Source organism: Humulus lupulus, chromosome 3 (assembly GCF_963169125.1).
Source record: "Humulus lupulus chromosome 3, drHumLupu1.1, whole genome shotgun sequence".
NCBI classification, from domain to species: Eukaryota; Viridiplantae; Streptophyta; class Magnoliopsida; order Rosales; family Cannabaceae; genus Humulus; species Humulus lupulus.
In genome coordinates, this window is record NC_084795.1 from 38,648,173 (window position 1) to 38,675,886 (window position 27,714).

Here is a 27,714-nt window from a genome sequence, read left to right on the forward strand (position 1 = left end):
TATCACGTGCAACACATGCCTCGTTGAAGAGACTCTACTGATCATCCTGAAGTAGGTGGCACTAGCGAGGCACATCCCCACCATGACTTTTCATGACATATATGTACGAAACCTCCCGAACTTACGTACAAGGAACACTAGTAAAGACCCAATCATCATTTGGTGTCAAGCTAGAATTGATGAAGACAACTAATTATGTCATTCATTAATACCCTGACAATGTCCCTATGTACATTCTTGTCCCCTATAACCACAATGTTTCTGGAGCCATTAGAGCTCCACTATTGTACGCCCTGGTTTTCCCACGGGCTGTTAGCAAGCTGAGATACGGCCTAATCATGTCTACCACGTGGACATCCCCAAGACCGGAGCTGCCATCGAAAGATCCTACCTCCTTAGCTCAAGGTAACCTAAGGGTTCTCCAAGATTAGACTGAGTTTGGACTCTGAAGGCCACAGGTCGAAGGAAGCATCCAGCTCGTGGTACGAGCTAGAGTTGGAGGTTGTGACCTTTTATAAAGTCAACCACGCAAGGTAAACGTGCATATATCAGACATCACGTGTCTGATATATCCTTGACTTCTCGGACACGCAGCATGAACGTGCGCATTCAGACACCCACGACTGGGTTGAGCCGTGCGACCCATTATCCCCTTACCTATTAATTAGACCACACTTCATGTGTCAGGTTTTAAGAATTAATCATGAATGTCACAGAGTTGACATGATAGGTAAGAAGGTCACGAGATGACCTTCTTACCAACTCCCAGGTGCCCTCTCCTATAAATATGGAGACTCTGGGAGTTGCAAATGGTTGGATTCTATTGTGTATGAAATACCCTGTAAAAGAATACCAAGCATATAGCAATAATACTGACTGGTGGAGTAAAGGGATTTTAATCTTTTTTTTTTATGAAAAAAAAAATAGCCTTTAAACCACCTAAAAACGTAATTGTGTCACCAGCCCATTTCTCAAAAGATCATTCATCTATTTCGGTTCAACATAAGCACTAATCCCTTCCTCTTATTTTCTTAATTACTTGTTGGCGAAGAACCGCGTCAACAACTATAAATAGTGTCTCACCCCTCTAGCAAAAGGGTTGGAAAATTTCATTGTATACACAGACAATTAAGCAATACACTAGTCTTTTCTCCATTGTTACTGTTATACACTTTTCTTTTTCAAATTTTCCCTAAATTCTATCTACGTTATTTTTATAATATGCTTTGAGTTTTCCGGCCTTATATCCATCAACAGTAACTTTGAAGGTTGATAATGAAAGGAAAAAAGAAAAAGAATGACTATAATTTTTTTCTTATAGATCTATTCTATTTGATGGGTAAATTTTGTTGAAATGGTTTTGTTTTTTGTTTTTTTTTCTTTAAATGTGTAAAATTCGCAAAACTACCTGATTGTAACTCAAAATTTGGTACCCAAACCCGTTATAAATCCAGATAGTTTTGGACGAGTTTCGATACCACATAACTCGAACACGAAAAATCCAAACTTGAATACCTAACTTGTGTGCACACCTAATACAAATATAAGTTCTCAAAACTTAAAAAAAAAAAAGGAGAGGGAGAGAGAGAGAGAGAGAAATGTAAAATCCCAGAATAATTTTTTTTTTCATTCCATTCTATTTAACTAATTCAAATATCTTTTAAACTTTTTATAGTAGTGAAAGTTAAACTTTTAGTTTTTTTTTTAAACGAAGTAATTCGCACACACAAGCCATGGCTCGTTCCAAATGGGATCTTAATCAGCTAATATATATGGAGATAAATACTATAAAAAAAATAGATTAAATTTAACTCTATGGACCTTTGGCACTCTCTATACACCTGTATAAATACACAAGTAACTAAATCTAATACACAATACTTACATTTGCTTACAAATAAAATGCTAATGATAAACAGAATACTGAAGTAGAACAGTTTGGAAAGAAACAATGCTTGCCCATCTCAAGTTTTCAACATTTGCATTAAAAAGCTCCTAATTTGATGTTTCTGCAACCATTTTAATCAACCTTCAGCTTTTAATAGCAGTTCCAAATCAAGCACTTTCAGATTCTGATGTCTGGCTCCCTGCATTAAATTTAGAAACAAAACAACATCATCAACAATCTTTGATTATTTTCCTTTTCCTTTCATGTCAATGATATACAATCTAATGTCATTGCCTTATTAGTCATAGGAGAAAAAAGAACAAATATAATATTCCTATCTAAATCCAACAAAGTCCAATATCATTTTTAGATAATAAGAATTTCTAAGATTACAAGTTACATGATAATTTCTCTCCTTGACCCATATAGCTCATCTGAAACAATAATGTTGATCTTTTTCTTTCTTGTTGTCATGACACTTGCCTACTTGAATGGAGAACCTACCCACAGTAGTTATTGAAGAAACATCAATTTATTTATTTTCATCTATCAAGACTCTTTAGCCAAGAAATTTTGTGATGGATTATGATACAAGGCATCACAAACCTACTATGTATTCCAAACTATAAGAACTAAATGCTTAAATGAAAACAAATTTAAATACCAAAACTTCATCTTCTTCAAGATTTTTAGTTCATCATAAAAGAGAAGGATGGTGTGGCTCCCTTTAAGGAGAAATGAAAGCTGGGGAAGAGAATGCATAATATAGGTGCCACTACATATAGCCAGAAGTTATATTTTATTATGAAACGCAACCTTCTAGGACCCATAAGCTGAAATTCCTGATTTCTCACACTAACAAAAATGTAATTAGAAGAACTAGCCACCACAACAGAAGCGTTTACATGAAAAAATGAGGTTACTGAACACTCTAGCATCGATCTTTTGAGAACCCATGGAGGAAGAGGTATAAGATGAAAAATGAGGTTACTATGATAACACTATGATAGTCTTTGTTGAAAAGTGGTGAGCTTCTTGTATCTTGGCAAATATTCTATGTTCACAGACAAGTCTACAGATGCTTCACCTTAGCATATATTTCTAGAAATCTTGTAATGTCGTTCTGTTCAAGATCTAAATATAGATACTGTTGGTGTATTATATTCTTATACTGTGGTAGAAAAATGTTTGAAGTTCTATTGTTACCCTACCAATATATCTAAATTTATGTAGAATAATGAGATGTAGGGAATTCAATTATAGTCAAAGTACCTTACTCTCTGTCTCTTTTCCTCCCTTATCCTAGTTCTAAAACTAAAATAACTTTGAATTTTGACCATATGGCCTTGTTTGGTGGGTGTGATAGGATACCATTGGATTCAATTATAAAAATAAGAGAAAAAACAAAAAATGATGATTGAGTTGATTATTTGTACATAATAAGTTAATAGAAAATGAGATGGATACAAAATTGTAAATTTGTCTCACTAATGATATATATGAAATAGGAGAATGTGTAGTATTGAACTATTCAAATGCTCTCTAATTTCACAACAAAAACACACGTGAAAAAATGTCTAATCCAATCTCATTCTAGTACCATGCAAATATTAAGTGAACAAAAAAACAAGAGGCATATAATATATAATAAAGAACTAAGAGAGGCATAATAAAAGAAATATCAGCACAATGATAGTTAGAGTAGCCAAATTTGAGAAACATATATGATGTTAATATAAATAGAAATTTGGCGCACCTTCTCCACATAGCTGTTCGAATCGAGCAACAATGTGTTTGCCATACGTATATTTCCTCAGAGCAGCGAGATGGGCTCTCGTACGATTCAGCAATATTTCCCGTTGTCTGTCATTGCTTTTCTCAAACATCTTTTGGACCACATAATTAGCAAATTGGTCCTTCATCATTGTCTAGATATAGGAAGCAAACAACAAATTTCAGTATGTTCATAACATTTTTTATCATATGATATTAGGATACCTAAATCTTATACATGAATTAGCTTATAGATAGTTCCAATCATCACAAAATTATATTTATGAAAAAAAAAACCTTAAAAAAAGAAAGAAGAAATTTTTTTTTAAAATTTGTTTGGAATACCCATGAAGAGTCTTGTTCCTAGAGAAACTTCAGACAAGCATTTCCTCAACCAAAGGAAAGAGCTGTTTCTTTTGTACCAAAACAAGGGAAAAAGCTTCAAGCATGTCTCCCACAGGTTATTTAATGTGAAAATTGAAAATTAAATTAATGAAAAGCACCTTTTAACTCAAAAACTTTCATGATTTTTTTGTAACATGACAATAAATTGTAAAAGCTTTCATCTTAAAAGTTACACACATGACAATGAGCAGCTGGAGTCACAAAATTTTAGAATAATTTTAGTGATGCATGGTCTCTGCCTGAAAAATGAAGCACATATCACATAAAAAAAGAAACACAAAAGGGCAGGCTTTTAAAATACGGAAAACGATAGCTTGAAAGAAACAAAAGAACTACTTATGGGCCTAGAAGTTTTAGCGTTAACTCGAACCAGGCCAGAAAACAGAATATACACTTCTTCTCATTGACTCGCCTAAATGGTAAGGCCAAAGCAAGTACCCGTGGTAAAAGACATGAATATTATTTCTGTTATCAATGTGGTGTAATGAATTATACTATTATATCATATATGCAGTATACTATAATTGACATACCAGTAAACTATCATTTTCCTTTGACACTCCCAAAATCTCCTCAATCAAGAGCTCCCTCTCCTCAGTATTGCCATGCTCCAAACACTTTTCAACAACATTTGATGCATACTTGTGCATGCTCATTTGTACAATTATCCCAGTTAACTTGCTAATAATTTGGCTCCTCTCACGTGGCTTTCCCTGCACTAGGAGATACTGCAAGCAATCACAGGTACTCCATATTAGACTCAATGACGAAAAAACAAACATAAATGGAAAAAATAGCATAAACTTAAATAACATATATTATTAGATTTTTTGCTTTCAATAGAAACTGTTGCTAAACATCTAAACATGCTAAAGCCACAATCACCGTGACAGGTAAACGTATGGAAGGAGTTTGGCAGGACCAATTCTTTAGTGGGGAAAAAAATAAGGAACCAAATGGGGCAAGCATAATCAAGAAAACTGCCAGAGCAAAAGATTAACGAAACTTATGGGAAGGAAGTGATATCAAGCATGAACAAAATATCTTTGAGAGCACAAAACTAACCAAACAGAGTTATTTATAGCCTGAACACTATTTATATCATCAATCATCTTAACTAATCTATGGAAAAACTATATGTGTATATGTATACACACGTATATAGGTAGCCGTACATATGTATTGGAAGCTAATAATATAACATTAAAAAGTTTTCTTTACACCAAAATTTTCTAAATGAAACGAAGCAGAACTCAGTATAATACAGGACACCCTCCAAATTATTTTGCTGGTAGCTTGTTGAAAATTTACAATTAGCTTAGTATTCATGGATCATACCTAACTATTTCCACAAACTTCCAAGATTTCAATCAATATAACCTTCCCTTACTTTCCTCTTTTTCTGAGAAATGATTAGAGAAAACAAATTTCTATTAATCTATGCGACTATTAGGATTTGTTTCAGTACCTGTGAAGGCTTAAATGGTTTCTCCTTAAATGCAGTCTTACCACTAAATTATTTTATATACCTTAAAGTTATCATAATACAACATAAAAACCCTGAGCTCCTTCTTGACTCTTAGAAAGGAAGTGAATATATCATGTATGTGAAATTCAGAATCAAATAAGACAACCATTTAAATGCATTGTTTATTTGTATTATTATACCAACCAACATTTTCAGCTGAAGACTTTGAAAAAGCAAAGTTAACATCTAAGAATAGAAACTAAAAAAGGGACCAAATTGATAGTACTGCGGGGTCCGCCTGTTTCTTTAGTCTAACAATAAGTTTTTACAACCAGCTACATTGGGTAAAGCATTTGGAGTACTATCATCTTTTGAATCGAAGATCAAGAACATAAATATGCAAGTATTCAATGAAGAAAATTCTTAACTTATATTAAGGTGACCTGGAGAAGCATAGAAGTAAAGAGAGCCAACCTGGGTAACATAATTGCCATACTGATCTTGAGAAAGAATACTAGCAGACTCCAGTATTTCATTTATGACACATTGGCATTGGAGATCATCTGAACAATACTCCAAAACTCTCTGCCACAAGCCAAAATATGACAAAATCTTAAACATAAAAGATCAAAACTGATTTAAGTATTAACATCTGAACACAACATGATTTACCTGTATGACACGGCAACCATAGGGGTGAGTAGCAAGATTGGCGACTTGACTTTTGAAAGCAGATATGATAAATCCAATTTTTTCTGCTGGGACACATTCAATACATTTCTGGATGACATGATTTCCATTTTGATCATGTACACATGTCATGACATGGCCATCAAGCTCTTGCACAAGAAGTGTCTTTTGACCAAGCTCAATAGCATCAAGAGCCTAAAATACATATCCGTCACCAAAATGAAATGCTATTAGAATTGGATAACATATGAATGTGGGAAAGGGAAAAAAAACGTTATTTAAAATTGTTCAAGTAAAATATAACAGCCATTTGTTAGGTGATGAAAACCTAAAATCCATTTGCCAATTTGCCTTGCATGCACTTGAGATTCTTTTTGTCTTTTTTTTTTAAAAAAAAAAAGGAAGAAGAAGAAGATAAACAGTGTAAATGGCTATAGCCGTGTGTGTGGGTAATTAGATTGCGTGTAACTTGTATGGAAACAATGGGTAAAGGGGTTGGTGAGAGAAGATTGTAACTAGTAGCCTCATTTTTTCATTCTAATACCAAGAAGAGAGTAAAATAGAGATGTTTTTTTTTTGGTCAAGAAGAATAGAAGAACTTCATTGAACAAAGAAACCATACAAACTAAAGACACAGACTCAACTCAAGCAGAGGCACCTGCCGAATAAAAAAACAAACAAGCAGCAGCTAATTACAATGAATATGCCGAATGAACATTTGGTCTTGAACCGAAATCTGACTTCTATACACTTTGTATAGCCTATATTTAGTTGTAAATTTTACTTCCTGAACTAGACTCATAACAGATAACGAATAACTATCATAAATGCATCTATTCCTATTTTTCCATATACTATAAATGACTGCAGCAAAAATCATGTTAACAATATCAAACTTTACTCCATTTCGGGCTCTAGCCAACCACACCAACCAGCTATTAAACTCCAGAGGCCAAGCCACAAACCCCAACCAATTAAAGATGCTCCTTACCAATCGAGTAGAGAGACTGCAATCAAAAAACAAATGAGAGTGACTCTCATAACAGCTCTCACAAACCGGACATAAAACTGAAGCCATCTGTATCTGCTTCCTTCTGAGATTGTCCCTGGTTAGAAGCTGGGAGTTAACCACCTGCCGTAACATAAATCTATGTTTAGGAAGAATTGGCTTACTCCAAACAGTCCTATGATACTCAACCCTTTGCTGGACCAATAGACTATTATACAATCTAGAAGTCTGAAATTTTCCTTGAACACCAGCAGAAAATATGGCAGCAAGACCAAAATGATCCTTGATACGACAAAGCTTCCTCCAATACCAGCTACAGTCTCCTTTCAATTCATAGTTCCAAATATTGACTCCTTTCAAGTATATGGAATTGATCCATTTGACCCAAAGCAAATCTGGTTTATCTGATAAGGCCCAAATATACTTTGCTAAATCCCAGACCACCATAGGCTTTAGGGAGACAGACCTTTTGCCAAGAAGGGATGTGCATCTTGCTTCTCTGCCCTGAAGTTCCCCACAGAAAACCCCTACAGATCTTTTCAATTTCCTTAACTATGCTTTGAGGCAAGACAAAAATAGTCATCCAATAGTTTCGAAGCCCAAGTAAAACTGAATTGATAAGTTGAATCCTGCCAGCGAAGGAGAGATGTCTACTCGCCCAGTTCTGAATCTTTAACCGATATTTTTTAATAATCACCTCACAATCTGCATGTCTCCATTTAGTAGGTCTCATGGGAACCCCAAGATACTTAAGTGGAAAGGTTCCTTCTAAAAGATTTATTTCAAGAGCAATTCTAGTTCTTTCATAGCTCGGGACACCACCAAAAAATATTTGAGATTTCCCAGCATTGATGGAAAGACCTGAAACTGTAGCAAAGTCTTCTAGAACTACCTTAACACTTCAAACAGCTGGGAGAGAACCTTTACAAAAGATGAGTAAATCATCCGCAAAACACAAGTTAATTAGCTTAAGACTTTTGCACATAGGATGAAATCTAAAGGGGGAAGTAAGAGCTGCAAGTTGTAAACTTCTTGTCAAATATTCCATTATAATAAGGACAAACAACAGAGGTGACATGGGGTCACCTTATCTCAGCCCTTTCTCCCCTTTAAACTTGCCTTGCATTCTGCCATTCATCACAAGAGAGTAAGACATACTCCTAACACAAGACATTACCCAACCTATGAATTTCATAGGAAATCTAAGAGCATTTAACAGGTCCTCAAGAAAGTCTCAATCTACCGTATCATAGGCCTTACTAAGATCTATCTTAATAGCACACCTCGACGATGTAGACGACCTCCCATAGTTTTTTATCAGATCTTGAAATATCATTATATTATGGGCTATTGTGCGACCTTTAATAAATGCTCCCTGGTTTGCCTGTACAAGATCAGGGAGAACTACAACTAGCCTCTTACATAACAACTTAGCCATGCACTTGTACAATGTAAAGCAGCAAGCAATGGGCCTATAGTCAACAACCCTAGAGGGATTGGCTACCTTAGGAATCAATGATAAGGCAGTTTCATGAAGCTCAGGCGGAAACCTACCAGTTTCAAAACACTGAGATATAGCAGCACAAATCTCATCCCCTATATCATGCCAAATTGCTTTGAAAAAACCAGAACCAAACCCATCAGGACCTGGAGATTTGGTTATAGGTATACTAAACAAAGCCTCCCTAATTTCCTTCTTAGAAAACGGTTTCAGAAGCATCACTTGCTATTCGACTGAAAGCTTTGGCCCCATCTCTAAATTCTGAACTTTAAGTTTACCAGTAGCCGAACTAGCACTTCCCAAAAAAGCTCTGAAATGACCCACATAATGAGAGACAACTTCTGAGAAATTATCAACTATGATACCTTCTTCATTTATGAATGAGACAATACCATTCTCTGCTTTACGCTTCTTTAAAAAAGCATAGAAGAAGGAGGTGTTCAAATCTCCCTGTCGCAGCCAAGTTATTTTACTCCTTTGTACTAGAAAACTGTGATATAGTCTTTCCTGAACCGAAAATGCTTCAGCTGCATACTTCTCATCTTCCTGAAAACAGTGATCTTAGGGGTGAGCTTGAGCTTGCATCTTAGCTTCTTGATATGACTCTTTAGCCTTATAGTTATTGGCTTTTAGATCACCCACTCTATCCATATTAAAAGATTTCAGATAGTGTTTGAGTCTCAACTGCTTGAAATAAACAGCTTTGATACCCGTAGCTTTGATGGGAGATCTCCAGCTAGTTAACACCCGATCATGAAACTCAGGGTGCTCAGCCCAAAAGTTATAGAACCGAAATATCTTAGATCCCATATTCTCTGAAGATTGAATTCTTACAAGACAAGAACAGTGATCAGAGATGGTTTCCCATCTAAACAAGACCGTAGACTGAGGAAATAAATCAAACCATTTTTCATTGCTAAAAACATGGTCTATTTTAGAGTAGATCCTAGCCACACCCTCTTGGTTATTTGACCAAGTAAAATAAGAACCAACACTTCTTACAGGCTCAAAATGAGCACCAGCAAGCTACCGGATTGAATCTTCTAATTCAAGGTCTGAAATAGGCTTTCCTCCCAATCTGTCCTTGCCTGAAAAAGGGGCATTAAAGTCCCCTAAAATTAGCCAAGCTTTATCCATATGAATAGGCCTTTGCAACCCATCCCAAAAACTACACCTACCATCAATTGAATTAAAACCATAAACAAAAGTGACACCAAAACTCTGCTGCATACTAGTCATCTTCACCAAACAGTGAACCGCTTGAGACGATTCCTCTAAGATACTAACTTTCACAGATAGCCTTCTCCAAATGATCAATAACCTGCCTTCAATAACTGAGCTTGTGTGATAATCCCAATTCGGAAACTCATGGTCCATGAACTTGCTTATTTTACTTCCCTTCATTTTAGTCTCTAAAAGACCACGCACTCCAATTTTATTACTACTACATAGGTCTCTAATAGGGCTATGTTTATTAGAACTATTGAGCCCTCTAACATTCCAGCATAGCACATTGCAGCTATCCATTAGAAGTGCCTGAAGTAGAAATACCTTCTTTACCACTCACCAATGGCTCTTGAAGCACCACAAACTTGTTTGCTTTCTTGTTCTTTTGATCTACATTCTTGGCCTTACCAGCTGACCTCTGACCCTCCTTTGCTTGAACGACCACTCTTTTTGGGGTAAGCCAGTGTTGATTAGTCTGAATTCTTACTTCACTCCCAGCTAGCTCATCTTTATTAGGTGATAGAATCTCAATTGGGTCAGCCTGAACCTTGTCAATTTCTGGATTTGCCTGAGAAACTTCCTGCTTCGGCACATCTTCCTTCAGTTCGCCAGTTCCTTGTTCCTTTTCCTCCATATTAGTTATAGGCTCCTTCCTAACCCACTGAGCATTCTTATCCTTTCTACACTCTACCATTGAGTGACCAAAACCAGCACAGGTCTTACACTTAACCGGTAGCCATTCATACTCAACCCCCTGCTCCATGATTTGGCCATGTTCATTAATATACTGTATATATTTCGGGGGGTTATCTGAAACCTCCATTTCTACCGGAACTCGAGCAAACTGAATACGAGATCACTCCCTTGTGAATTTTTCCACCATTATTGGTTTACCAATTGTACTCACTAGGGCACTGAGACATTTACTACCCCAATATTGGAGCCCCAAATCATGAAGACGAATCCAAAGAGGGACAGAACGCACAAGACGAACAGCGCTCAAATCTGCCATCCAAGGCCGAATTATTACAGGTTTCCTATCAAAGTGAATAATGCCATTTTCTAGAACTGATCCCTTGTTGCTTCATCATTGAACTTTACCATAGTTAAACTCATTGTCATTCTTGCTATCTGAGCTATCCCAAGATGACCCCAAACCCTTTTAATGAACCCTTCAAAAACCTCCATAGATAGGTTTGCACCTAACACCATGCATATCACTACCGAGCTCCAATTTGCGGATTGCATTTTAACCTCCTCAGCATCAACTCTGGCAAATTTCCATACCTCCCTATAAATCGGCTCTGTGAACTCAAGCTTCTGGTCTGAAAACGACAGATTATCTACCGTGAAACTTTGCCATTGTCTCTGAGCGGAAGCTTGAAAGTCTTCCTCAGTCACCTTGTCCGCCCATGAGGTCTTCTTAGAAGTCGAATCTTCCTTGCCATTCCCTACAGTTGTGAATCCCTGGGATACTTTATCTCCCAACCCAAAGATCTCTTCAGATTGACGAATCACATCCTCTTCTGTAGTCTCTTCTTTTTCACCTGTTTCAGTTAACTCTTTCCCTCAAGCACTCGATCGTGAATTGGAGTCTTCTCTTCCAAATTTCGCTGTTGATCTTGCTCTCCTATCTGATTAGTTGGCTTACGTAGTGGCTTCTTCTTCTTCGCCATGGGAGAGAACAGTCCACCATTCAAGCCCTTACGTTATGTGAAAAATAATAAAATAGAGATGTTTTATAATTATTATAAGAAGAAAATTCTTCCTTAGGTTTATTCAAGGTGTAGGCATGAGAAGTGGATGGTGTGTGTTTGTATATACTTGTAAGAGACTTATGTTTGTTTATATGATGATCTGTAGTAATAAATTGGGTGAATCAGAGAAAGCATGTCTTTTTTGAAGAAATATTATTCTATTTTCTCATTTAATTTACGTATTATTTAAATCACAAACAACAAGCATCAGATAAATAAGTTCTTTGGCGCCAAGCGATGATGGAAGAAGACAAAGCGAGACTTGGAATGAACAAATTTGACTGTTTAAATTTTTCATTGTGCAGATTACATATAAGATGTTATATGTATTGCAAAAAATTATGTGAAAATGGTGAGGGAAAAACACCTTTTTTGTTGTATATTTTCTTTTTCTATTTAAAGATTTACAACCTAGGGATATATATATATAGGCTATACAAGACAACTATTAATTACAAAATGAAAAACGTATGAAGAATAGGAACCAATTCCTATTCCTATGGAACTCAAAGATCAAACTTTAAGATATTTAATTTCCTAACTGTCAACACTCCCCCTCAAGCTGGACTATAGATATTGATGAGTCCCAGCTTGTTTACTAAGAAATCAAATACTTGATCGGATAGCCCCTTTGTGAGAATATCAGCTAGCTGTTGATTAGTATGCACATATCTAATGTTGATAATTCCTCCATCAATTTTTTCTTTAATAAAGTGACGGTCAACTTCCATGTGTTTAGTTCTGTCATGATGATAGGGTTATGTGCAATGCTAATGGTAGATTGGTTGTCACAGTAAAGCTGAATAGGGGCTTCACATTCAATCTTTAATTCCTCTAGTAGACGTTTGATCCATATTGCTTCACACACTCCATGGGCCATGGCTCTATATTCAACTTCTGCATTGCTTCTCGCAACTACTGTTTGCTTTTTACTCCTCCATGTTACCACATTTCCCCATATCATTGTGCAATATCCAGATGTAGACTTCCTATCATCAACTGAACCAGCCCAGTCTGCATCTGTAAAAACTTCAACATTTCTTTCAGTGGTCTTCCTAAAGAAAAGACCCCTTCCAGGTGTTTGTTTGATATACCTCAAAATTCTATATACTGCATTGAGATGTCCCTGACACGGATCATGCATATATTGACTGACTAGACTTACTGCAAATGCAATGTCAGGTCTAGTATGTGAGAGATAGATGAGTTTTCCTACCAGTTGTTGATACCTTCCCTTGTCAACTGGCCCTCCTTCAAACATTTTCTTTGTGTCTCCGAGCTCGATTGGAGTTTTGCTGGGCCTGCTTCCGAGCATGCCCGTCTCCTTTAGTAGGTCTAGAGTGTATTTTCTTTGGGACACAGAAATACCTCTTTTATTTCTAGCGAATTCCATACCCAGAAAATACTTGAGTGCGCTGAGATCTTTGACTCCGAACTCCTTTGCCAACATTTTTTTGTTGAATTTATCTCTTCAATGTAATTACCAGTGATAAGTATGTCATCAGCATACACAATCAATACTGCCATTTTTCCAATTTCTGAGTGTTTAACGAAGAGAGAGTGATCAGTCTAACCTTGATTGTATCCAAGTCCTTTTACAACTTTCAAGAACCGATTAAACCATGCTCGAGGAGATTGTTTCAAGACATAGAGTGATTTGTTCAGCTTGCAGACTGTGTTTGTCTTAAGAAATTCTTCAAATTCCGGAGGCTGACTCATATACACTTCCTCTTCAAGTTCCCCATTCAAGAAAGCATTATTTACATCGAGTTGATGCAACTCCCAATCCAAGTTAACTGCTAACGAGAGTAGAACTCTGATAGTGTTGAGTTTGGCAACTGGAGCAAACGTTTCTATGTAGTCAATCCCGTAGGTTTGAGTAAAACCCTTGGCAACTAACCGAGCTTTGTACCTCTCAATAAATCTATTTGCATTGTATTAACTCTGAACACCCATTTGCACCGTATTACCTTCTTGTCTGGTGGTAACTCCACTAATTTCCAAGTTTCATTTTGTTTAAGGGCTCTAATCTCTTCAATAACTATTGCTTTCCATTGGGAAGAATCAAGAGCTTTTTTGATATTCCTGGGAATCACAACATCTGATAAACTAGAGATAAACGCTTTAAATGGAGATGATAATTTCGAATAAGAAATGAATTTTGAAATGGGGTGTTGGGTGCATGATCTAGTTCATTTCCTCAATGTAATAGGGATATCTAGATCTGACTGTTTGTTTGATGGAAAAATACCTGGATCTTTTGAGGGAAGTGGTTCCATCACCGGATTGGATGCTTGACTGTGCTGAGGATTTGTAACCTGTTTATTTCTCCTGGAATATACCCGAATCTCTTTCTGTATATTTTGGTCTTGAGGATGACCCACTGGTTAAGTGATTTTATGAGTGGCTGTTTGAGGTGGATTTTCTGGTTCAGGAGAGACTGTCAGAATATCTGGTTCAGAAGAATGGAGGAAGAAAATGGAACAGGAGTGGTTAAGGGTAATTCTAACCCCCACGACCATTGAGCTTCTTACTGGTGATGGCTGGACTCCCCCTGAAGCGACATGGGAGTGAAGTAAGGAGTATCCTCCAAAAAGGTGACGTTACATGAGATAAATGATCTTTTTGTGATGGGACAATAACACCGATAACCTTTTTTGGTAGGAGAGTAACCCAAAAATATTGTCTTAATGGCTTTAGGATCAAATTTACTCCGATGGTGGGAGTGAACATGTACAAAAGCAGTACAACCAAATACTTTAGCTGATAGAGTATTTGTAGAGATGTGAGGAAATAATGATTGGAGAACAGAAAATGGTGTTTTAAACTGAAGGGGGCGACTAGGGAGGCGATTAATGAGGTAAGCAGCGGTAAGGACAGCGTCGCCCCAAAGGTATTTAGGAACATGCATAGTGAACATAAGAGCACGAGCAAATTCTAAGAGATTGCGATTTTTGCGTTCAGCAACTCCATTCTGTTGTGGAGTATCAAAACACAAGCTTAGATGAATAATCCCATTTTGAAGAAGATAAGGACCGAGAGTGGTATTGAAATACTCAGTACCATTGTCGGTACGAAGTATTCTTATTGACGTTTAGTACTGTGTTTGGATCATATGATGAAAGTTCTGAAAGACTTGGCATGTTTCAGATTTACTTTTAAGGAGATAGACCCAAGTGAGATGTGTGTGATCATCGATAAAAGAGATAAACCATCGCTCACTATGAATAAGAGAAAATGCGTTGGAAGGTGTATATTTTGTGAGGGAACGAAGCACGTGTATGCTTGGCAAATTGACAAATATCACAATGAAAATCAGCAACATTTTTATTGACAAAAAAAGATAATAAATATTTTAAATATAAAAATCTTGGATGTCCAAGTCGACAATACAACAACATAATTGTTTTTGAGTCTGAACATGAAACAGATTTTGAAACAAAAGACGAACAAGAATTAGAAATAGAATTTGAACCCAAATGCAGTAGAGAAGAAGACTTTTTGAAAGATTGTTGTCTTTCAAAGAAATAAAGTTCATCACAAATCCTAGCACTGCCAATCATCCTCCCTGATGATAGATCCTGAAATTGACAAGAATTTGACACGAATTTAGCAAAGCAATGATTATCACTGGTTAATTTGTGGATAGAGATTAAATTGCATTGCAAAGAAGGAATATAAAGAACTGATTTAAGAATGAGATCAACAGATAGTTTAATAGTGCTTATTCCAATAATAGGAGAATGGGTGCCATTTGCAATTGTGGCGCTAGATTTAGTGGAACAAGAAAAATAAGTATCAAACAAATGTGGTAAACCTGTCATGTGATCAGTGGCACCTGAATCGATGATCCATGGTGTGTTGGAAGTGGAAGAAAAATTACCAGAGTGTGCAATAGAGGCACTATGAGTCTCAGGACCGAAACTAGGTTTCATAGATGATTGACTCAAAAGAGTGCATAAGTGGGCAAGCTGTTCCTTACTGAACGGAGGGGCAGCAACACTATTTTGATCAGTGCTACTCTCAGTCTGAGTTTGGTATGCCTTTCTCTCATGTTGGTGGCAAGGAGTCCAATTGAGTGGTTTACCATGGATTACCCAACAAGTGGATCGAGTATGACCGTGATGATGGCAGTGATCACACCACGGTCGATCACCCTTACGATTAGGTCGAAGGTCAGGAATGGATTTTCCATGTGGTGGTGGGTCGGATTTTGAAACGAGAGCTGAACTTTCAATGGGCTGTAGTTCAGGAGTAGTGAGCATGACACGACGACGTGCTTCTTCACGTCTAACCCCAAAGAATACTTCTTCAGTATCAGGAAATGGGGCACGACCCACCAAACAACCTCTGACTTCATCAAGATTACTGTTTAACCCTGTAAGAAAATAAAAAACTCGTTCTTTCTCTAATTGCTGTCGTTGGATCGTACTGCAGTTAGCACATAGGGGTGTAGTATCAAGGTACAAATCGAGCTCCTGCCACAAGTCTTGTAAGTCAGAAAAATACTGTGTAACAATTTGAGCTTGGTACGGATTCGAAAATCTGAGAAGCGTTACCGAGATCAGAATACATTTTCCTGGCAGCGTCCCACACCTCATTAGCAGTCTTAAAGAATAAATATCTGCGGGTAATTTTTGAGTCCATTGAATTAATTAGCCACGAAAAAACAATTGAATTTTCAGCTTGCCATACCTTGTATGTAGGATCATTGACAGGTGATGCTGAGAGATCACCAGTGATATATCCTAGCTTACCACGACCACATATAACAAGTTTGACAGATTAGGCCCATTGTAAGTAATTTTTTCCATCTAGTTTATGGGCTGTAATATTAAGGGAACCACTATCCAGATTATAAATTGAGCACATAGACCCACTTGGCAAAGTTTGGGCTGAGTTAGGGTTATTTGAGTGAGGCCCAACACTTTCAGAGATGGGCCCAATAGTTTGAGATGATATGTCCTCACTGCTCAACATCTTCTAGGATTCCTAAGACTGCCGAGATGCTTCTGGGCTACTGAAAGGTCGAGAACCTCTAGGCTCCGTATGAGGGAGAGGACGTTGTGCAACTGCTGGGATCTGTGCGACTGCCGAGAGGGCCAAGACGGAAGACAACGGTTGTGAGCTACGCCTGGAACTACCGTGCAACTGCTGAGGAGAGCTAAAGTGCCGGAAGTGAACAGATGCTACCGGTGCCGGAGCAGACAACCGAAGCTGGACAGAAAACAAATTGCTGAGAAGAGAAAAAGCCTTACGGCTCTGATACCATGTGAAAATGGTGAGGGAAAAACACCTTTCTTGTTGTATATTTTCTTTTTCTGTTTAAAGATTTACAAGCTAGGGATATATATATAGGCTATACAAGACAAACTATTAGTTACAAAATGAGAAACGTCTAAAGAATAGGAGCCGATTCCTATTCCTATGGAACTCAAAGATCAAACTTTAAGATCTTTAATTTCCTAATTGTCAACAAATTACATTAACCTCTGTAAAAAAAAAAAAAAAACTAGTATGAATAGAAAATTATGAGTGAAATCTCCTTAATCGACAGGTGTTAGGAGTAATCTAATTGACACTAACAAGAACGATGGTCATAGTTTCATATGAGTGAAAATCACAAAAATGATGAGGAATACCCTATCTAACATGTGTGAGATACAGTAGGTAAACATATGAAAAAGTTATATTTGAAGATGGAAGTGCTTCTGTAACGAGACACATCAACGAATTCAACACAATCATTTCACAATTGACGTTTATTGAAATCAATTTTGAGGATGACATACATTCTCTCATCTTGTTGGTGTCTTTTCCAAACAATATAGAGCCTAAGAGGGCAGTAATAAGAAATTTGGTAGGCAAAGAGATTGTAATTGAAAGATGTCAGATGTTGAATTCTTGTTTAAGAAGTTTGCTTAATATAAATGAGTGAAGGAACAATGTTGAATTCCACCCTAAATCTTGAAAACAGGTTAGGTCCAACAAGAAGAATTCTAACCAAGGTCATGTTAGATCAAGTCAAGAATTCTAACCGATGCCATCAATAGAAGATGGCAACAAGAGCAATGCCAACATTGTGACTGAAGAGGTACAAAATATTTTACTATTGTTTGTTGATAATCCTACTAGTTCTTGAGTTTTAGACTCAAACATCATTTCATACCATTGCACACCATGAAATAATAGAGAATTACGTTGATGGTAATTGTGAAAAGGTATATTAGGCTAATGTAGAACCACAAGAGATTGTCAAGTGATATTCATTTAAAAATGTCAAACTAATTTGTGTGAAAATTCCAGAAAAGAAGACAAATACCAAATATAATGCATAATCTTATCTAAGAGAGATAGCTTGATAAAAAAAATTAAAAAAACAAAATAGACATAATTTGAATTTTACTAGTGGCTTATAAAAGATCAACAAATGAACCATGATATTTTCTTAATGAAACATTGTAACTTTTAATATGAATTCTAGTTGCAAGGTCACTTTAATAATTGTGGATCATGATGTTAATTCAAGTCTATAACACAAGAGACTTAGACATATGAGCGAGAATGGAATGAAGGTGATTCAAGCCTATGGCACTATAGACTTAGACATATGAGCGAGAATGGAATGAAGGTGAAGTTGTCAAAAGCAAATATACTAGAGATTAAACTCGATGAGTAGAACAACTTCTATTTTATTCAACTTTTATATGTGGATGACATGTTAATTGCATTTGCTGGAATAGAAGAATGATAAGCTTGAGTAGTTGTCAAAATTTTCATGGACATAGGAGTTGCAAAGCAAAGCTTTGGGATAAGAATTTCCAGAAACAATGTGAATGGAACTTTGAAGCTATCACAAGAAGAGTGTGAAGAAGATGCTTAGCAGATTCAAGATGGATGAATAAAGCAAAGCCCTTAACAATTTTTGAGATAATTCTGCAACACCAGTATCCAAAACAAAAAGGTAGTTTTATAGTCTGTACTTGATTGTACACAAAATGTGTAGAAAGAATCAAACCCAAATTCCTTTAGTATGAGCAAGCCGCTCTATAGTAGTTTCTTTTTCTATTAAATATGTCCAACTTTCAAAAGATATGCACATGCACCCATCTTAGGATTTGAATACCTCCCCTCCCACAAACACGCACAAGCCGATTGAATCCTAACCATGGCAGCTCTATAGCCTTCTAACTAGTCATAAGGCAAAGAAATCACAGAAGTTCACAAGGCAACAGAACTTGAGCAAAGGTAAGATAAGAGATTTTTCTTATTATCAACGCACTCAGTATAACTGCGAACAAAAACCACCTATTACATGTGAGATCAAAAAGTGCACGTGGCTTGCGTTGTTGCATGCTTGTTTGAAAGAGAGATTCATGTTATTCACAACCTTTTATAAGATACCCCAAAAGAAGTTGTGCAAATCTAACCACAGTACTTACCATCTCATAATGCCCCCCAAAAATTATATTTATTACAGTATTAAGATACCATAAGATTAGCTACAACCAAAGGCCCTTCAAGAAATACCATTAAGAACCTAAAGGGACTTCGGATTGCATTGGAAAGATGGTGGTTTTCAATGCATTGTATTTGACAATAAGGTCTTGGAAAAGGGGTAACAAAAAAAATTCAAAACACCAAAACCTGGTAAAACCTAATCTTCTCATGCTACATGAGTGCTTAAGACACCAGTAAATTCTAGACTAACATATCCAGAAAACATCCTCCATCAATAACTAGATATGATGGAAAGTTGCTCAACTATTGAACCTACCACTCAAAGCCATCAATCAAACAAAAAAGAGAGAAAAATATACAATGAAAAAGAGCATGTCAGGTTAACACATGATAAGTATTTAAAAAAATGGACATACGGTATGTCAGTATGCGTTGGAACTTTGTGATCATATATATACAGTTTTACATAAGCATTTTAAAATTTAGCATACCTTCTGGATCACACGACAACCATACATCTGCAAACTCAAAGGTAGCATCTGTCCAGATAGTTGATTTGCTAACTCCTTTCTTTGCTCAGGACTTCCAAGCTCAAAAAACTGAGACAAACAATAAAGTTAATTTTTTTGTTTAAAGCATCTCTGGAGATCACTAGTCCAGTGTAATAGATTAAATAAAATTATAGAAACATTTGGAATCATACTTTTTGGATAACATAGTTTCCAAAAACATCAGTCATTAACTTTGAAGCATATGGAACAACTTCTTTGAAAACAGAGGCCTTCTCTTCAGGACTGCAATGTTCCAGCTTCTGCTGAATAAATCGACTCCCATGTTGATCAATACTGAAGTTAAACACAAGTGAGAAATTATTTTTTCATACAGGAGATTGTCAATTATATTTTGTAGATCAAGCAAACAAGGTACATACCTGAACTCAAGAATGCGCCCTTCCATATCAGAGAGTCCAAGTTTGGGAGAATTGCTTGATTTTAATTCTTCCAGAAAAGATAACTTCTTCTGATCATCAGCACAGTGGATGCTTCTTTTTCCTTGACATCCAGGATATATTCCTGGGTTCCTGATCGAGCCTTGTGGGAACCTCATTTCAGTATGTCGACCAAAATGATCTGCTCTACCAACTGGAGATGACGGCATTATTGGACTAGCAAGAGGAGAAGTTGGGAATTGTGTCATGACACCCATGAAAGGAAAATTTCCATTACCACTAATTCCAATTTTTCTTGGAGACACGCTCATACTTCCATGTGTTAGAGACTGGAACTTCTGATCACCTATATAAGTAGAAAAAGAGGAGTCTTGTTGTGTAAACGGACTACTAGTTATACCCCTTGATTCCAACTGACCATGCTGAACTGAACTACCATACATGTCATGCACCGAAGATGGATAGTATTGTATATGAAGAGGATTCAAAAAAGAAGGTTGTGGCATTGAACCAGGCCGCCCATAAAATTCACTTGGGTGTTGCAAATCACTCACATGAGGAATACCATGCCCAGTTTGAACATTACCAGTTTGACCAATAAAAGTTGGATTGGAAGTACCACCAAATGGCACAGGAAGTGCACCATGAGAAGGATACCCAGCCATAAATGGCTGAAGAAGTGGAGAACCCATGGGATATGCCGGTAAATTATACTGTTGAGCATATAAATTAGACTGCTGCACATTAGTATAAAATGGATTTCCTGAAGCCATATATGCTGCTGCTGTTGCATACAATGGAGGTGTATATCCAGGTGCATGCAAAGATGGCTGCATCTCAATGGGGAAGTTGGGATGACTTCGGGGTCCTTTTTCCAAGTAAGTCTCAAAATTATTCATTCCTTGAGAAATCCATTGACCTTGAAACGCCTGAACCTGATTTGAACTGCCTTGTTGTCTAGACAAAGGAACTTTTGGGACATTCTTTATATAAGAATGTTGCTCCTCTTGATTGAGTTCAGTCTTTAAATTAGTTCTTGACTCAGTTCTGGAAGTGGCCAACTGAAAGGTGCCACTAGCTGATGCATTATCATCTAAATTAACATACTTATCATTAGCTTCGTCTCGTCGTGAACTTCCTGTCTCATCAGAATGTAACGAGCTTTGAAGAGAAATAGACAAAGAACCATCCGTGGGTGTCAACATAGTGCCATGTGAATCCAGAGATTTAATCTCAGCAAAATCAATATTGCTTGAATTAGGTTCTAATATCTTATCAACTGGTTCATCTGTTGTTGCATGACTTGAGGAACGAGATTGATTATACACAGGAGATGGCGTACGGGGGAAGTCCTCCTAAACCAATAAAGTGAAATAAAGCATTAACACAAAATTGAAAATAAGAAAAACACAGGATTACATTTTATACAATCACCTAAACCAAGAAAGTGAAACAAAGCATGAACACAAAATTGAAGAAAAGAAAATCACGATTTCCAACAACATCTGGGAAAACAATCCATGACCTTCTTTTCTGTTATTGTATTCAATATATAAATGAAATCTGTCTAGGCTTCAGCTAGTCTTGCACACAGGCTTCGATAATCACTTTTACCTCTGTACATTGTCCAAATATCTTGAAGAATACATGATTAAGAGTCATCGAGTTAAATCATCCTTAATACTCAAAGACAAAGACACCTTAATGCTAACAGATGAAGACACCTTTAAATAAGACTTTCTAAAACTTCACCGAATTTGGAAAGCAATAAAAACACACAAGGTTTATAAAATTATTTTTTAAAAGAAATTAAAAAAAAATCCATTACCACAAAAAGAGGAGGTGAAGAAAAAAAAAGAATTGTTCTTCAAAGCATGGGGAAGTACATGATTGGGGAAAACCATGGAAGTACAGAAGTGTTATCAGGTGCAAAAAATTTCTCTTTTCCCAAATACCTATATGTAACATCTGAACTAATACTCATTATAATGAAACAACATAGTCTTTAATACTTAATTCATATCTTCAGAAGCTAAAAAAGGAGTAGATAATGAAGAAAAAATCTCAACAGTCTTGGCCTGGCGAGAGCTAGTGATTGACAATTGCTAAAAGTGCAGGAAACTAAAATATTCACTATACTCTGTACCTGTATCAGATCAACCAAACTTTTATGACGACTTGCTGAGGAAACCCCGTCAATTCCAAGTATTGCTGCAGCACTATTTTCTACTAAATCTTCTGAAGCTTGTGTAGGTGAACTATCCTCCTCTATCACTTCCTTATGAGTAGAAAGTGACTCCTGAGATTGATGCAAGGATCCATTGCCACTGTCATCCGTAGAAGTCAATTTCCAATTGTTCCTAAAGCTACGAATGTGAGGCAGCAGGTCACGGTTTTCCTTTGAAATAATGGGTGGAGGAAGCCTCACATTCAAGTTCATGTTAGAGAAATAGTATGCTAGATAAGCAGGGTCAGACCGCACTTGTTCCTCGGACTCTAATTTTCCCAATTTGTTTCTTAAATCATCCAAGCTAGAATTCACACTAAAATTTTGTTCAATCAATAGATTCCTAATAGCTGCAAATGAACCCTCCATACTTGGTGGAGCACTACCACTTCGATTTGGGACCAAATCCGCTTGGTGTTTGTGTAGACTGGGATCATTCATAAATAATCCCAGCTCCTCTACTGCCATACTTCTTAGTGGAGATCCAAAGGTGGCGGTATCCTCTGACGAGGGCCATTTTGTACCTCTGCTGGTTTCCACCACTCTCATAGGACTCTCCATTGCCATCCTACCTATATAGTATATCATAAATGTAAAAAAAATCACATTAGCAAAAATGGTTCGTCCATACATTTCTAGCAAAGCTGTTCCAAAAATTTCATGAAATAAATTAGGTTCGTAAACTGTAATGTCAGCATGTTGAAGACACGGGGCTGGATTTAGAAGAACAAATCACTTTTACAAAGTAGCCTTAAGCACTTCATCGTGATTAGAATTTACAAATGACAAGAACTAAGTTCCTGTTAGAGTAAAACATATTGATTTGCAGATAAGAAATGCACTTATACAGAATAGATTAATGTTATGTTCCAGGTGAATGCAAGAATCCTATGAATAGGGCCATAAACATCAACAATCTTTGGCATCAAGATATGGAAAAGGCTCTGAGTCTAAAAAAAAATGTTTAAGGAACCCAGCCACAGGACAATAAAAAACAGAACCAAATAAACAAAGTTGAAGAGAGACCAACAGTGATGCCATATCTAAAAGGTCAAAGAGTCATATATTTCTCTTTTTAACAACCAAAAATGGCAGGATTAGAATTGCAGCCACTCCATAAATACTCACAGCCTCATCGACTATCCACTCAGTACCAATTTTTCACCATACCTCTCAAATAACACAAAAAAAATCATATGGAAACTTCATTATACAAGGAACAGCTTTCCAATAAGCACAAAACACAAATTAAAATATTTTCACTCTATACTATACACAAAAAGGGCATATAGTTTACAGATTACGTTTCGACATATAATCTAAAAGCTGCTGATCACCAATTGTTAAGAGTATATCTCATTCGATCATATCACCTACGACTATTCTCATAGACTTATATAAACCCAACACATAATTTGTAACTCTATTTTAATTTCTACTAGTAAACTCCCAACTGTAAAGTATAATGACTATATGAACTAAATCAAACCAAAGACTATATTTTTGCTCCTACGATCATTGCATCATCTTATATAAAATGATCAAAATACACTGTCGTAAAAAATCCATACAATCAAAGTCCGTGAAACATAGAAATTAACAGTAATTCTCAAAGAAGCCCATTAATCGTAAACCAATAAACTCCATAAAATAATCACACAAAAAAATCTAAAAGGCAATAAAAATAATAATAGAATTTAAAACAAAACCCAAAAGTCAAATTTCGAAATAAAAAAACACAGCTTAAGCAATAAGCAAAATCTTGAGTCATAACAGATTTTGAGAAAGAAAATACCGGCATGAAAATTGACTAGTACCAACAACTTAAACTAGAAGAATAATGATATTACTCACCAAAAGTATGAAAGCTTCGATCAAAAGGGCGACCCCAAGTATTATGGAAAAGAGCTGTGAGAGAATTTCTGGAAACAATAAAAAAAGGAAAGGAGTTTTTGAGAGAGAAACTCCTTCCTGGAAAGAGTGAGAAAGATTGAAGAGAGAGATTGAAACAGAGTGTATAAGTTCGTAAAACAGAGAGAAAATATAATGTTGCTTGTAGCTATAGACTCTTGTGTTTATGTATTTTATAATATTAAACATTTTATTTTTTTTCTCTTTGTAAAATAAAAGTAAAATATTATAGCGGTTTTTATACGGTTTTCAAAATGACAAAAATGTATGGAGATGAAAACAAAAATGAGGGTGTTTTCGTAATTTGACAACATCGAGCTCACTTAAGAGTAGGGACACGCGTTGGACTTAGGTTTCTGACTAAAAGTGAGTATATGTTACGTGGGTTTTTTTTAAAAAAATATATATTTATATAACTTAATATTTCGTTTGGATAGAATTGAATATTACAAAGTAAATTATTATGTTTGTATTTGGAAATTTGGTCTGTTCTTTCTTGAAATTAGACAGTATTTTCTATTCAAATATCTTTCGCATTAGTTGGTAAATAACAATTGGGTGCCCGAGTCTTCCTGCTTGTATCACTTAAATTCTTAATTTTAATATTTATTTTGTAGCAATTAGATGTAAACATTTATTTTTAAGTTTACATAAGTCTCCAAAGTAATATTTTATTAAATAAATTCTAGTTTATAAGGATAACATATAATTTTAACAAAAAATAAATAAAAAAATATAGCACTTATTTTTTTTTCTTTTTAAAACCTTCTTAATTAATTAATTATTATCAAATATTTTATTTTGGTAATTGATTTAAATATTTTCTTGAAATATTATAAAATATTAAAAAAAATTACATATTTTAAATTTTAGAAGCATGAAATTTATTAAGAGTGTTGCTATATATAATATTATTTTTTTTCATTACATATATTTCTATTTAAACTCCTCATAAATTGTTAAAACTTATTTCTACTTTAAATATAAATGTGTATAATGATAAAAAAAAATGATGTTATAGATAGAAGCACCCTCAATAGATTTAATGCTTCTAAAATTTAAAGTATGTAATTTTTTTTTATTAAAAATAACAATCTAGTTAATATAAAAGCGATATTAAATATTTTAGAGATATAATAGAAAATAAATTTTTAATATTTTGATAAGAATATTGAGGTTAATTTACCACAATAATATATTTGGAAATAATTAATTAATTAATTTAGTTAAAAATAAATAAATAAATAGGTGCTGCATTATTTTTTGTTAAAAATCTCATTTTACCCTTATAAATTAGGTTTTATTTAATAAAATATAACATTAGGGATCTATGTGAGCCAAAATAGAAAAGTAGAGATCTAATTGCTAAAAAAAATTGGAACCTAAGTGATATAAGTATTAAACGTTGGAGACCCCAAATCTTTTTAACTCTCTTTTAGTTGCCGATGTTTATGATCTTTATTTATTTATCTATTTTTCCAATTTTTCAATACCAATTAGTTAAACAATAAAAACTCAATTAAAAATTTAAACAATAAAAAGTATCAAATTCGAAAATATAAACTAAACTAATGATTAGTAGAACACAATAAAAAGTATCAAATTCAACATCACACTGAATGAAACTATCGTTGGCAATCAATCCATGTTGCGAAACAAATCGGAAGAAGAAGCATATGCAGCCAAGATCAAATCGTGACTAGAGTAGGGAGGCACATTTTCCCCATGGGAACGGGGCTCTGCCCCTCATGGGGCGCGGAATCCCCGTCTAACTGGGGAATAAAGTGGGGACGGGTATAATTTTCAATCCTCAAATATTAAATGGGGCAGGGGCGGGAATGGCACTCCCGCCCCGACGGGATCCGTTTAAGTTATTATATATTTTTGTAATATTTTATATCTTTCTTTATGTGTTATTTTAGTATATTAGTAAAAAATTTAATATTTTAAATTTTATTTGGGATAATGTTTAGTATTTTAAATCATAAATATTATGCAATATTTTAATTTACAAATAATTTACTATTTTTCTTTTAAATTTTAATCTAAAATTGATTTTTTAAATAAATGAGTTCCCCGTGGGGATTCCCCGCCCCGATAGGGAATTCACCACCTCGTCCCCGACAGGGAACAAGCGGGGATGGGGCAAGGACAGAGACAGAGGGAGCACTTCCCGCCAATTCCCCGCTCCGTGTGCATCACTAGACCAAAGTCAACAAAATCGAGCACAACCTCCAAATTTAAATCGCCTCCAAAACTTTCGGTTATATTGTTTCTCTCATTAACTATACTTTTATCACTATGCTTATCTATTTAACTGTTACATCCAAATTTCGACACCACCATAAATGAGTCTCAAAATGTAGGCTCGTAAAGCGTAAGCTCGAAAATGACAAGTAATAGCTCCACTTGTAGAAATGTGCTTGATTCATGACTTGTTCCTGTTGGTATTCGAACACAAGTTCAGAAGGCTCGAGCTTCAGCATCAAACTCGAAAGAATGAATCTTCTTTGAGGCCCGAGGCATGCGTGTAATTCGAGTCTTAGTGCAAGCTCGAAGGTGTTGGTCTCCGAAGATTGAGCTCGATGAAATCATTGGCTAAGGATGAGGCTAACTATAATAACGAGCTCGAAGTGTTGGTCGATCTCGAATACGCGTAAACCTTGCGTTCGAGGTTAGCAACATATTTTGTACACGACAACTATTAGGAGATCCCTATTCCTTAGGGATTTGTTATTATCTGATATTAAATCCCAATTATTATGGGATATTATGTAATTAATGCATTTAATTATATTTATTTCATAGTTGAATTGTAACTTCCCAAAATAAGGGGAAGATATTTTGTTAACCAGGTCTATAAATAGCCTGGAGAATTTCATTTGTAAACACGCACAATTTGGTACTAAGAATACTATGTTGAATCGCTTTGATAAAGCTTTGAGAGAGTATCATGAATCAATAATATTGACTCGTGGACTAGGCAAATTTTAACTGCTAAATCACGTAAAAACCCTACTATTCTTTCATTATTTCTTAAATAGTTGTTTAGTGTTCTTCTAATTTAACTTGACGAAAAACAGCGTCAATAGTTTGGTGCTTTCATTGAGAGCATTAAGCAAATTGTTGGATTTTTTAGTCAAAAACCTCCTGAATTACCAATGGCCACTACAAACAACCCAGGTATTGGTGGGTGACCATTGCCCCAAATACCTGAGGAGCAAACTCCTCACGCTAAAGATTACCCACGTCGACCTGGGAAGCATCCAATGACTGACCACGGCCCAGATGAGGGAAGTGCATCCTCTAACTCCCAGGGACCGCCTGCTCCAAGGCCTGACGAGGACCTCTACTATAATCCAGAGAGGTATATTCCCATTGTTGAACTGTAGAATCGCCAACTGCGCCAACAATTGGCAGAGGCTACAAGGCGCAATGAAGAATTGGC

General features: G+C 35.8%; 1 protein-coding gene across 1 annotated transcript; it reads right to left on the bottom strand.

Moving 5' to 3' along the window:
- Window positions 1-1,734: 1,734 nt before the first annotated feature.
- Window positions 1,735-24,443, bottom strand: LOC133822544 (pumilio homolog 5). The gene is made up of 10 exons (XM_062254913.1): window positions 24,210-24,443; window positions 22,275-22,927; window positions 20,111-21,483; window positions 19,883-20,024; window positions 19,671-19,778; window positions 6,207-6,419; window positions 6,009-6,119; window positions 4,600-4,794; window positions 3,645-3,816; window positions 1,735-2,087 (listed from the first exon to the last, which is right to left on the bottom strand). Exons 2-10 carry the CDS (start codon window positions 22,920-22,922, stop codon window positions 2,056-2,058), a joined length of 2,994 nt encoding a protein of 997 aa, XP_062110897.1. The 5' UTR covers window positions 22,923-22,927; window positions 24,210-24,443; the 3' UTR covers window positions 1,735-2,055.
- Between the last annotated feature and the right edge of the window lie 3,271 nt (window positions 24,444-27,714).

Coding starts and splice junctions, on each gene's coding strand:
- LOC133822544 (XM_062254913.1), bottom strand. CDS start 22,922: ATGGCAATGGAGAGTCCTATGAGAGTGGTGGAAACCAGCAGAGGTACA. Junction 6,420..19,670: donor GTTGTCGTGTGATCCAGAAG/GTATGCTAAATT, acceptor TATGTATTTTAG/GCTCTTGATGCTATTGAGCT. Junction 2,088..3,644: donor CGAACAGCTATGTGGAGAAG/GTGCGCCAAATT, acceptor AATTTAATGCAG/GGAGCCAGACATCAGAATCT.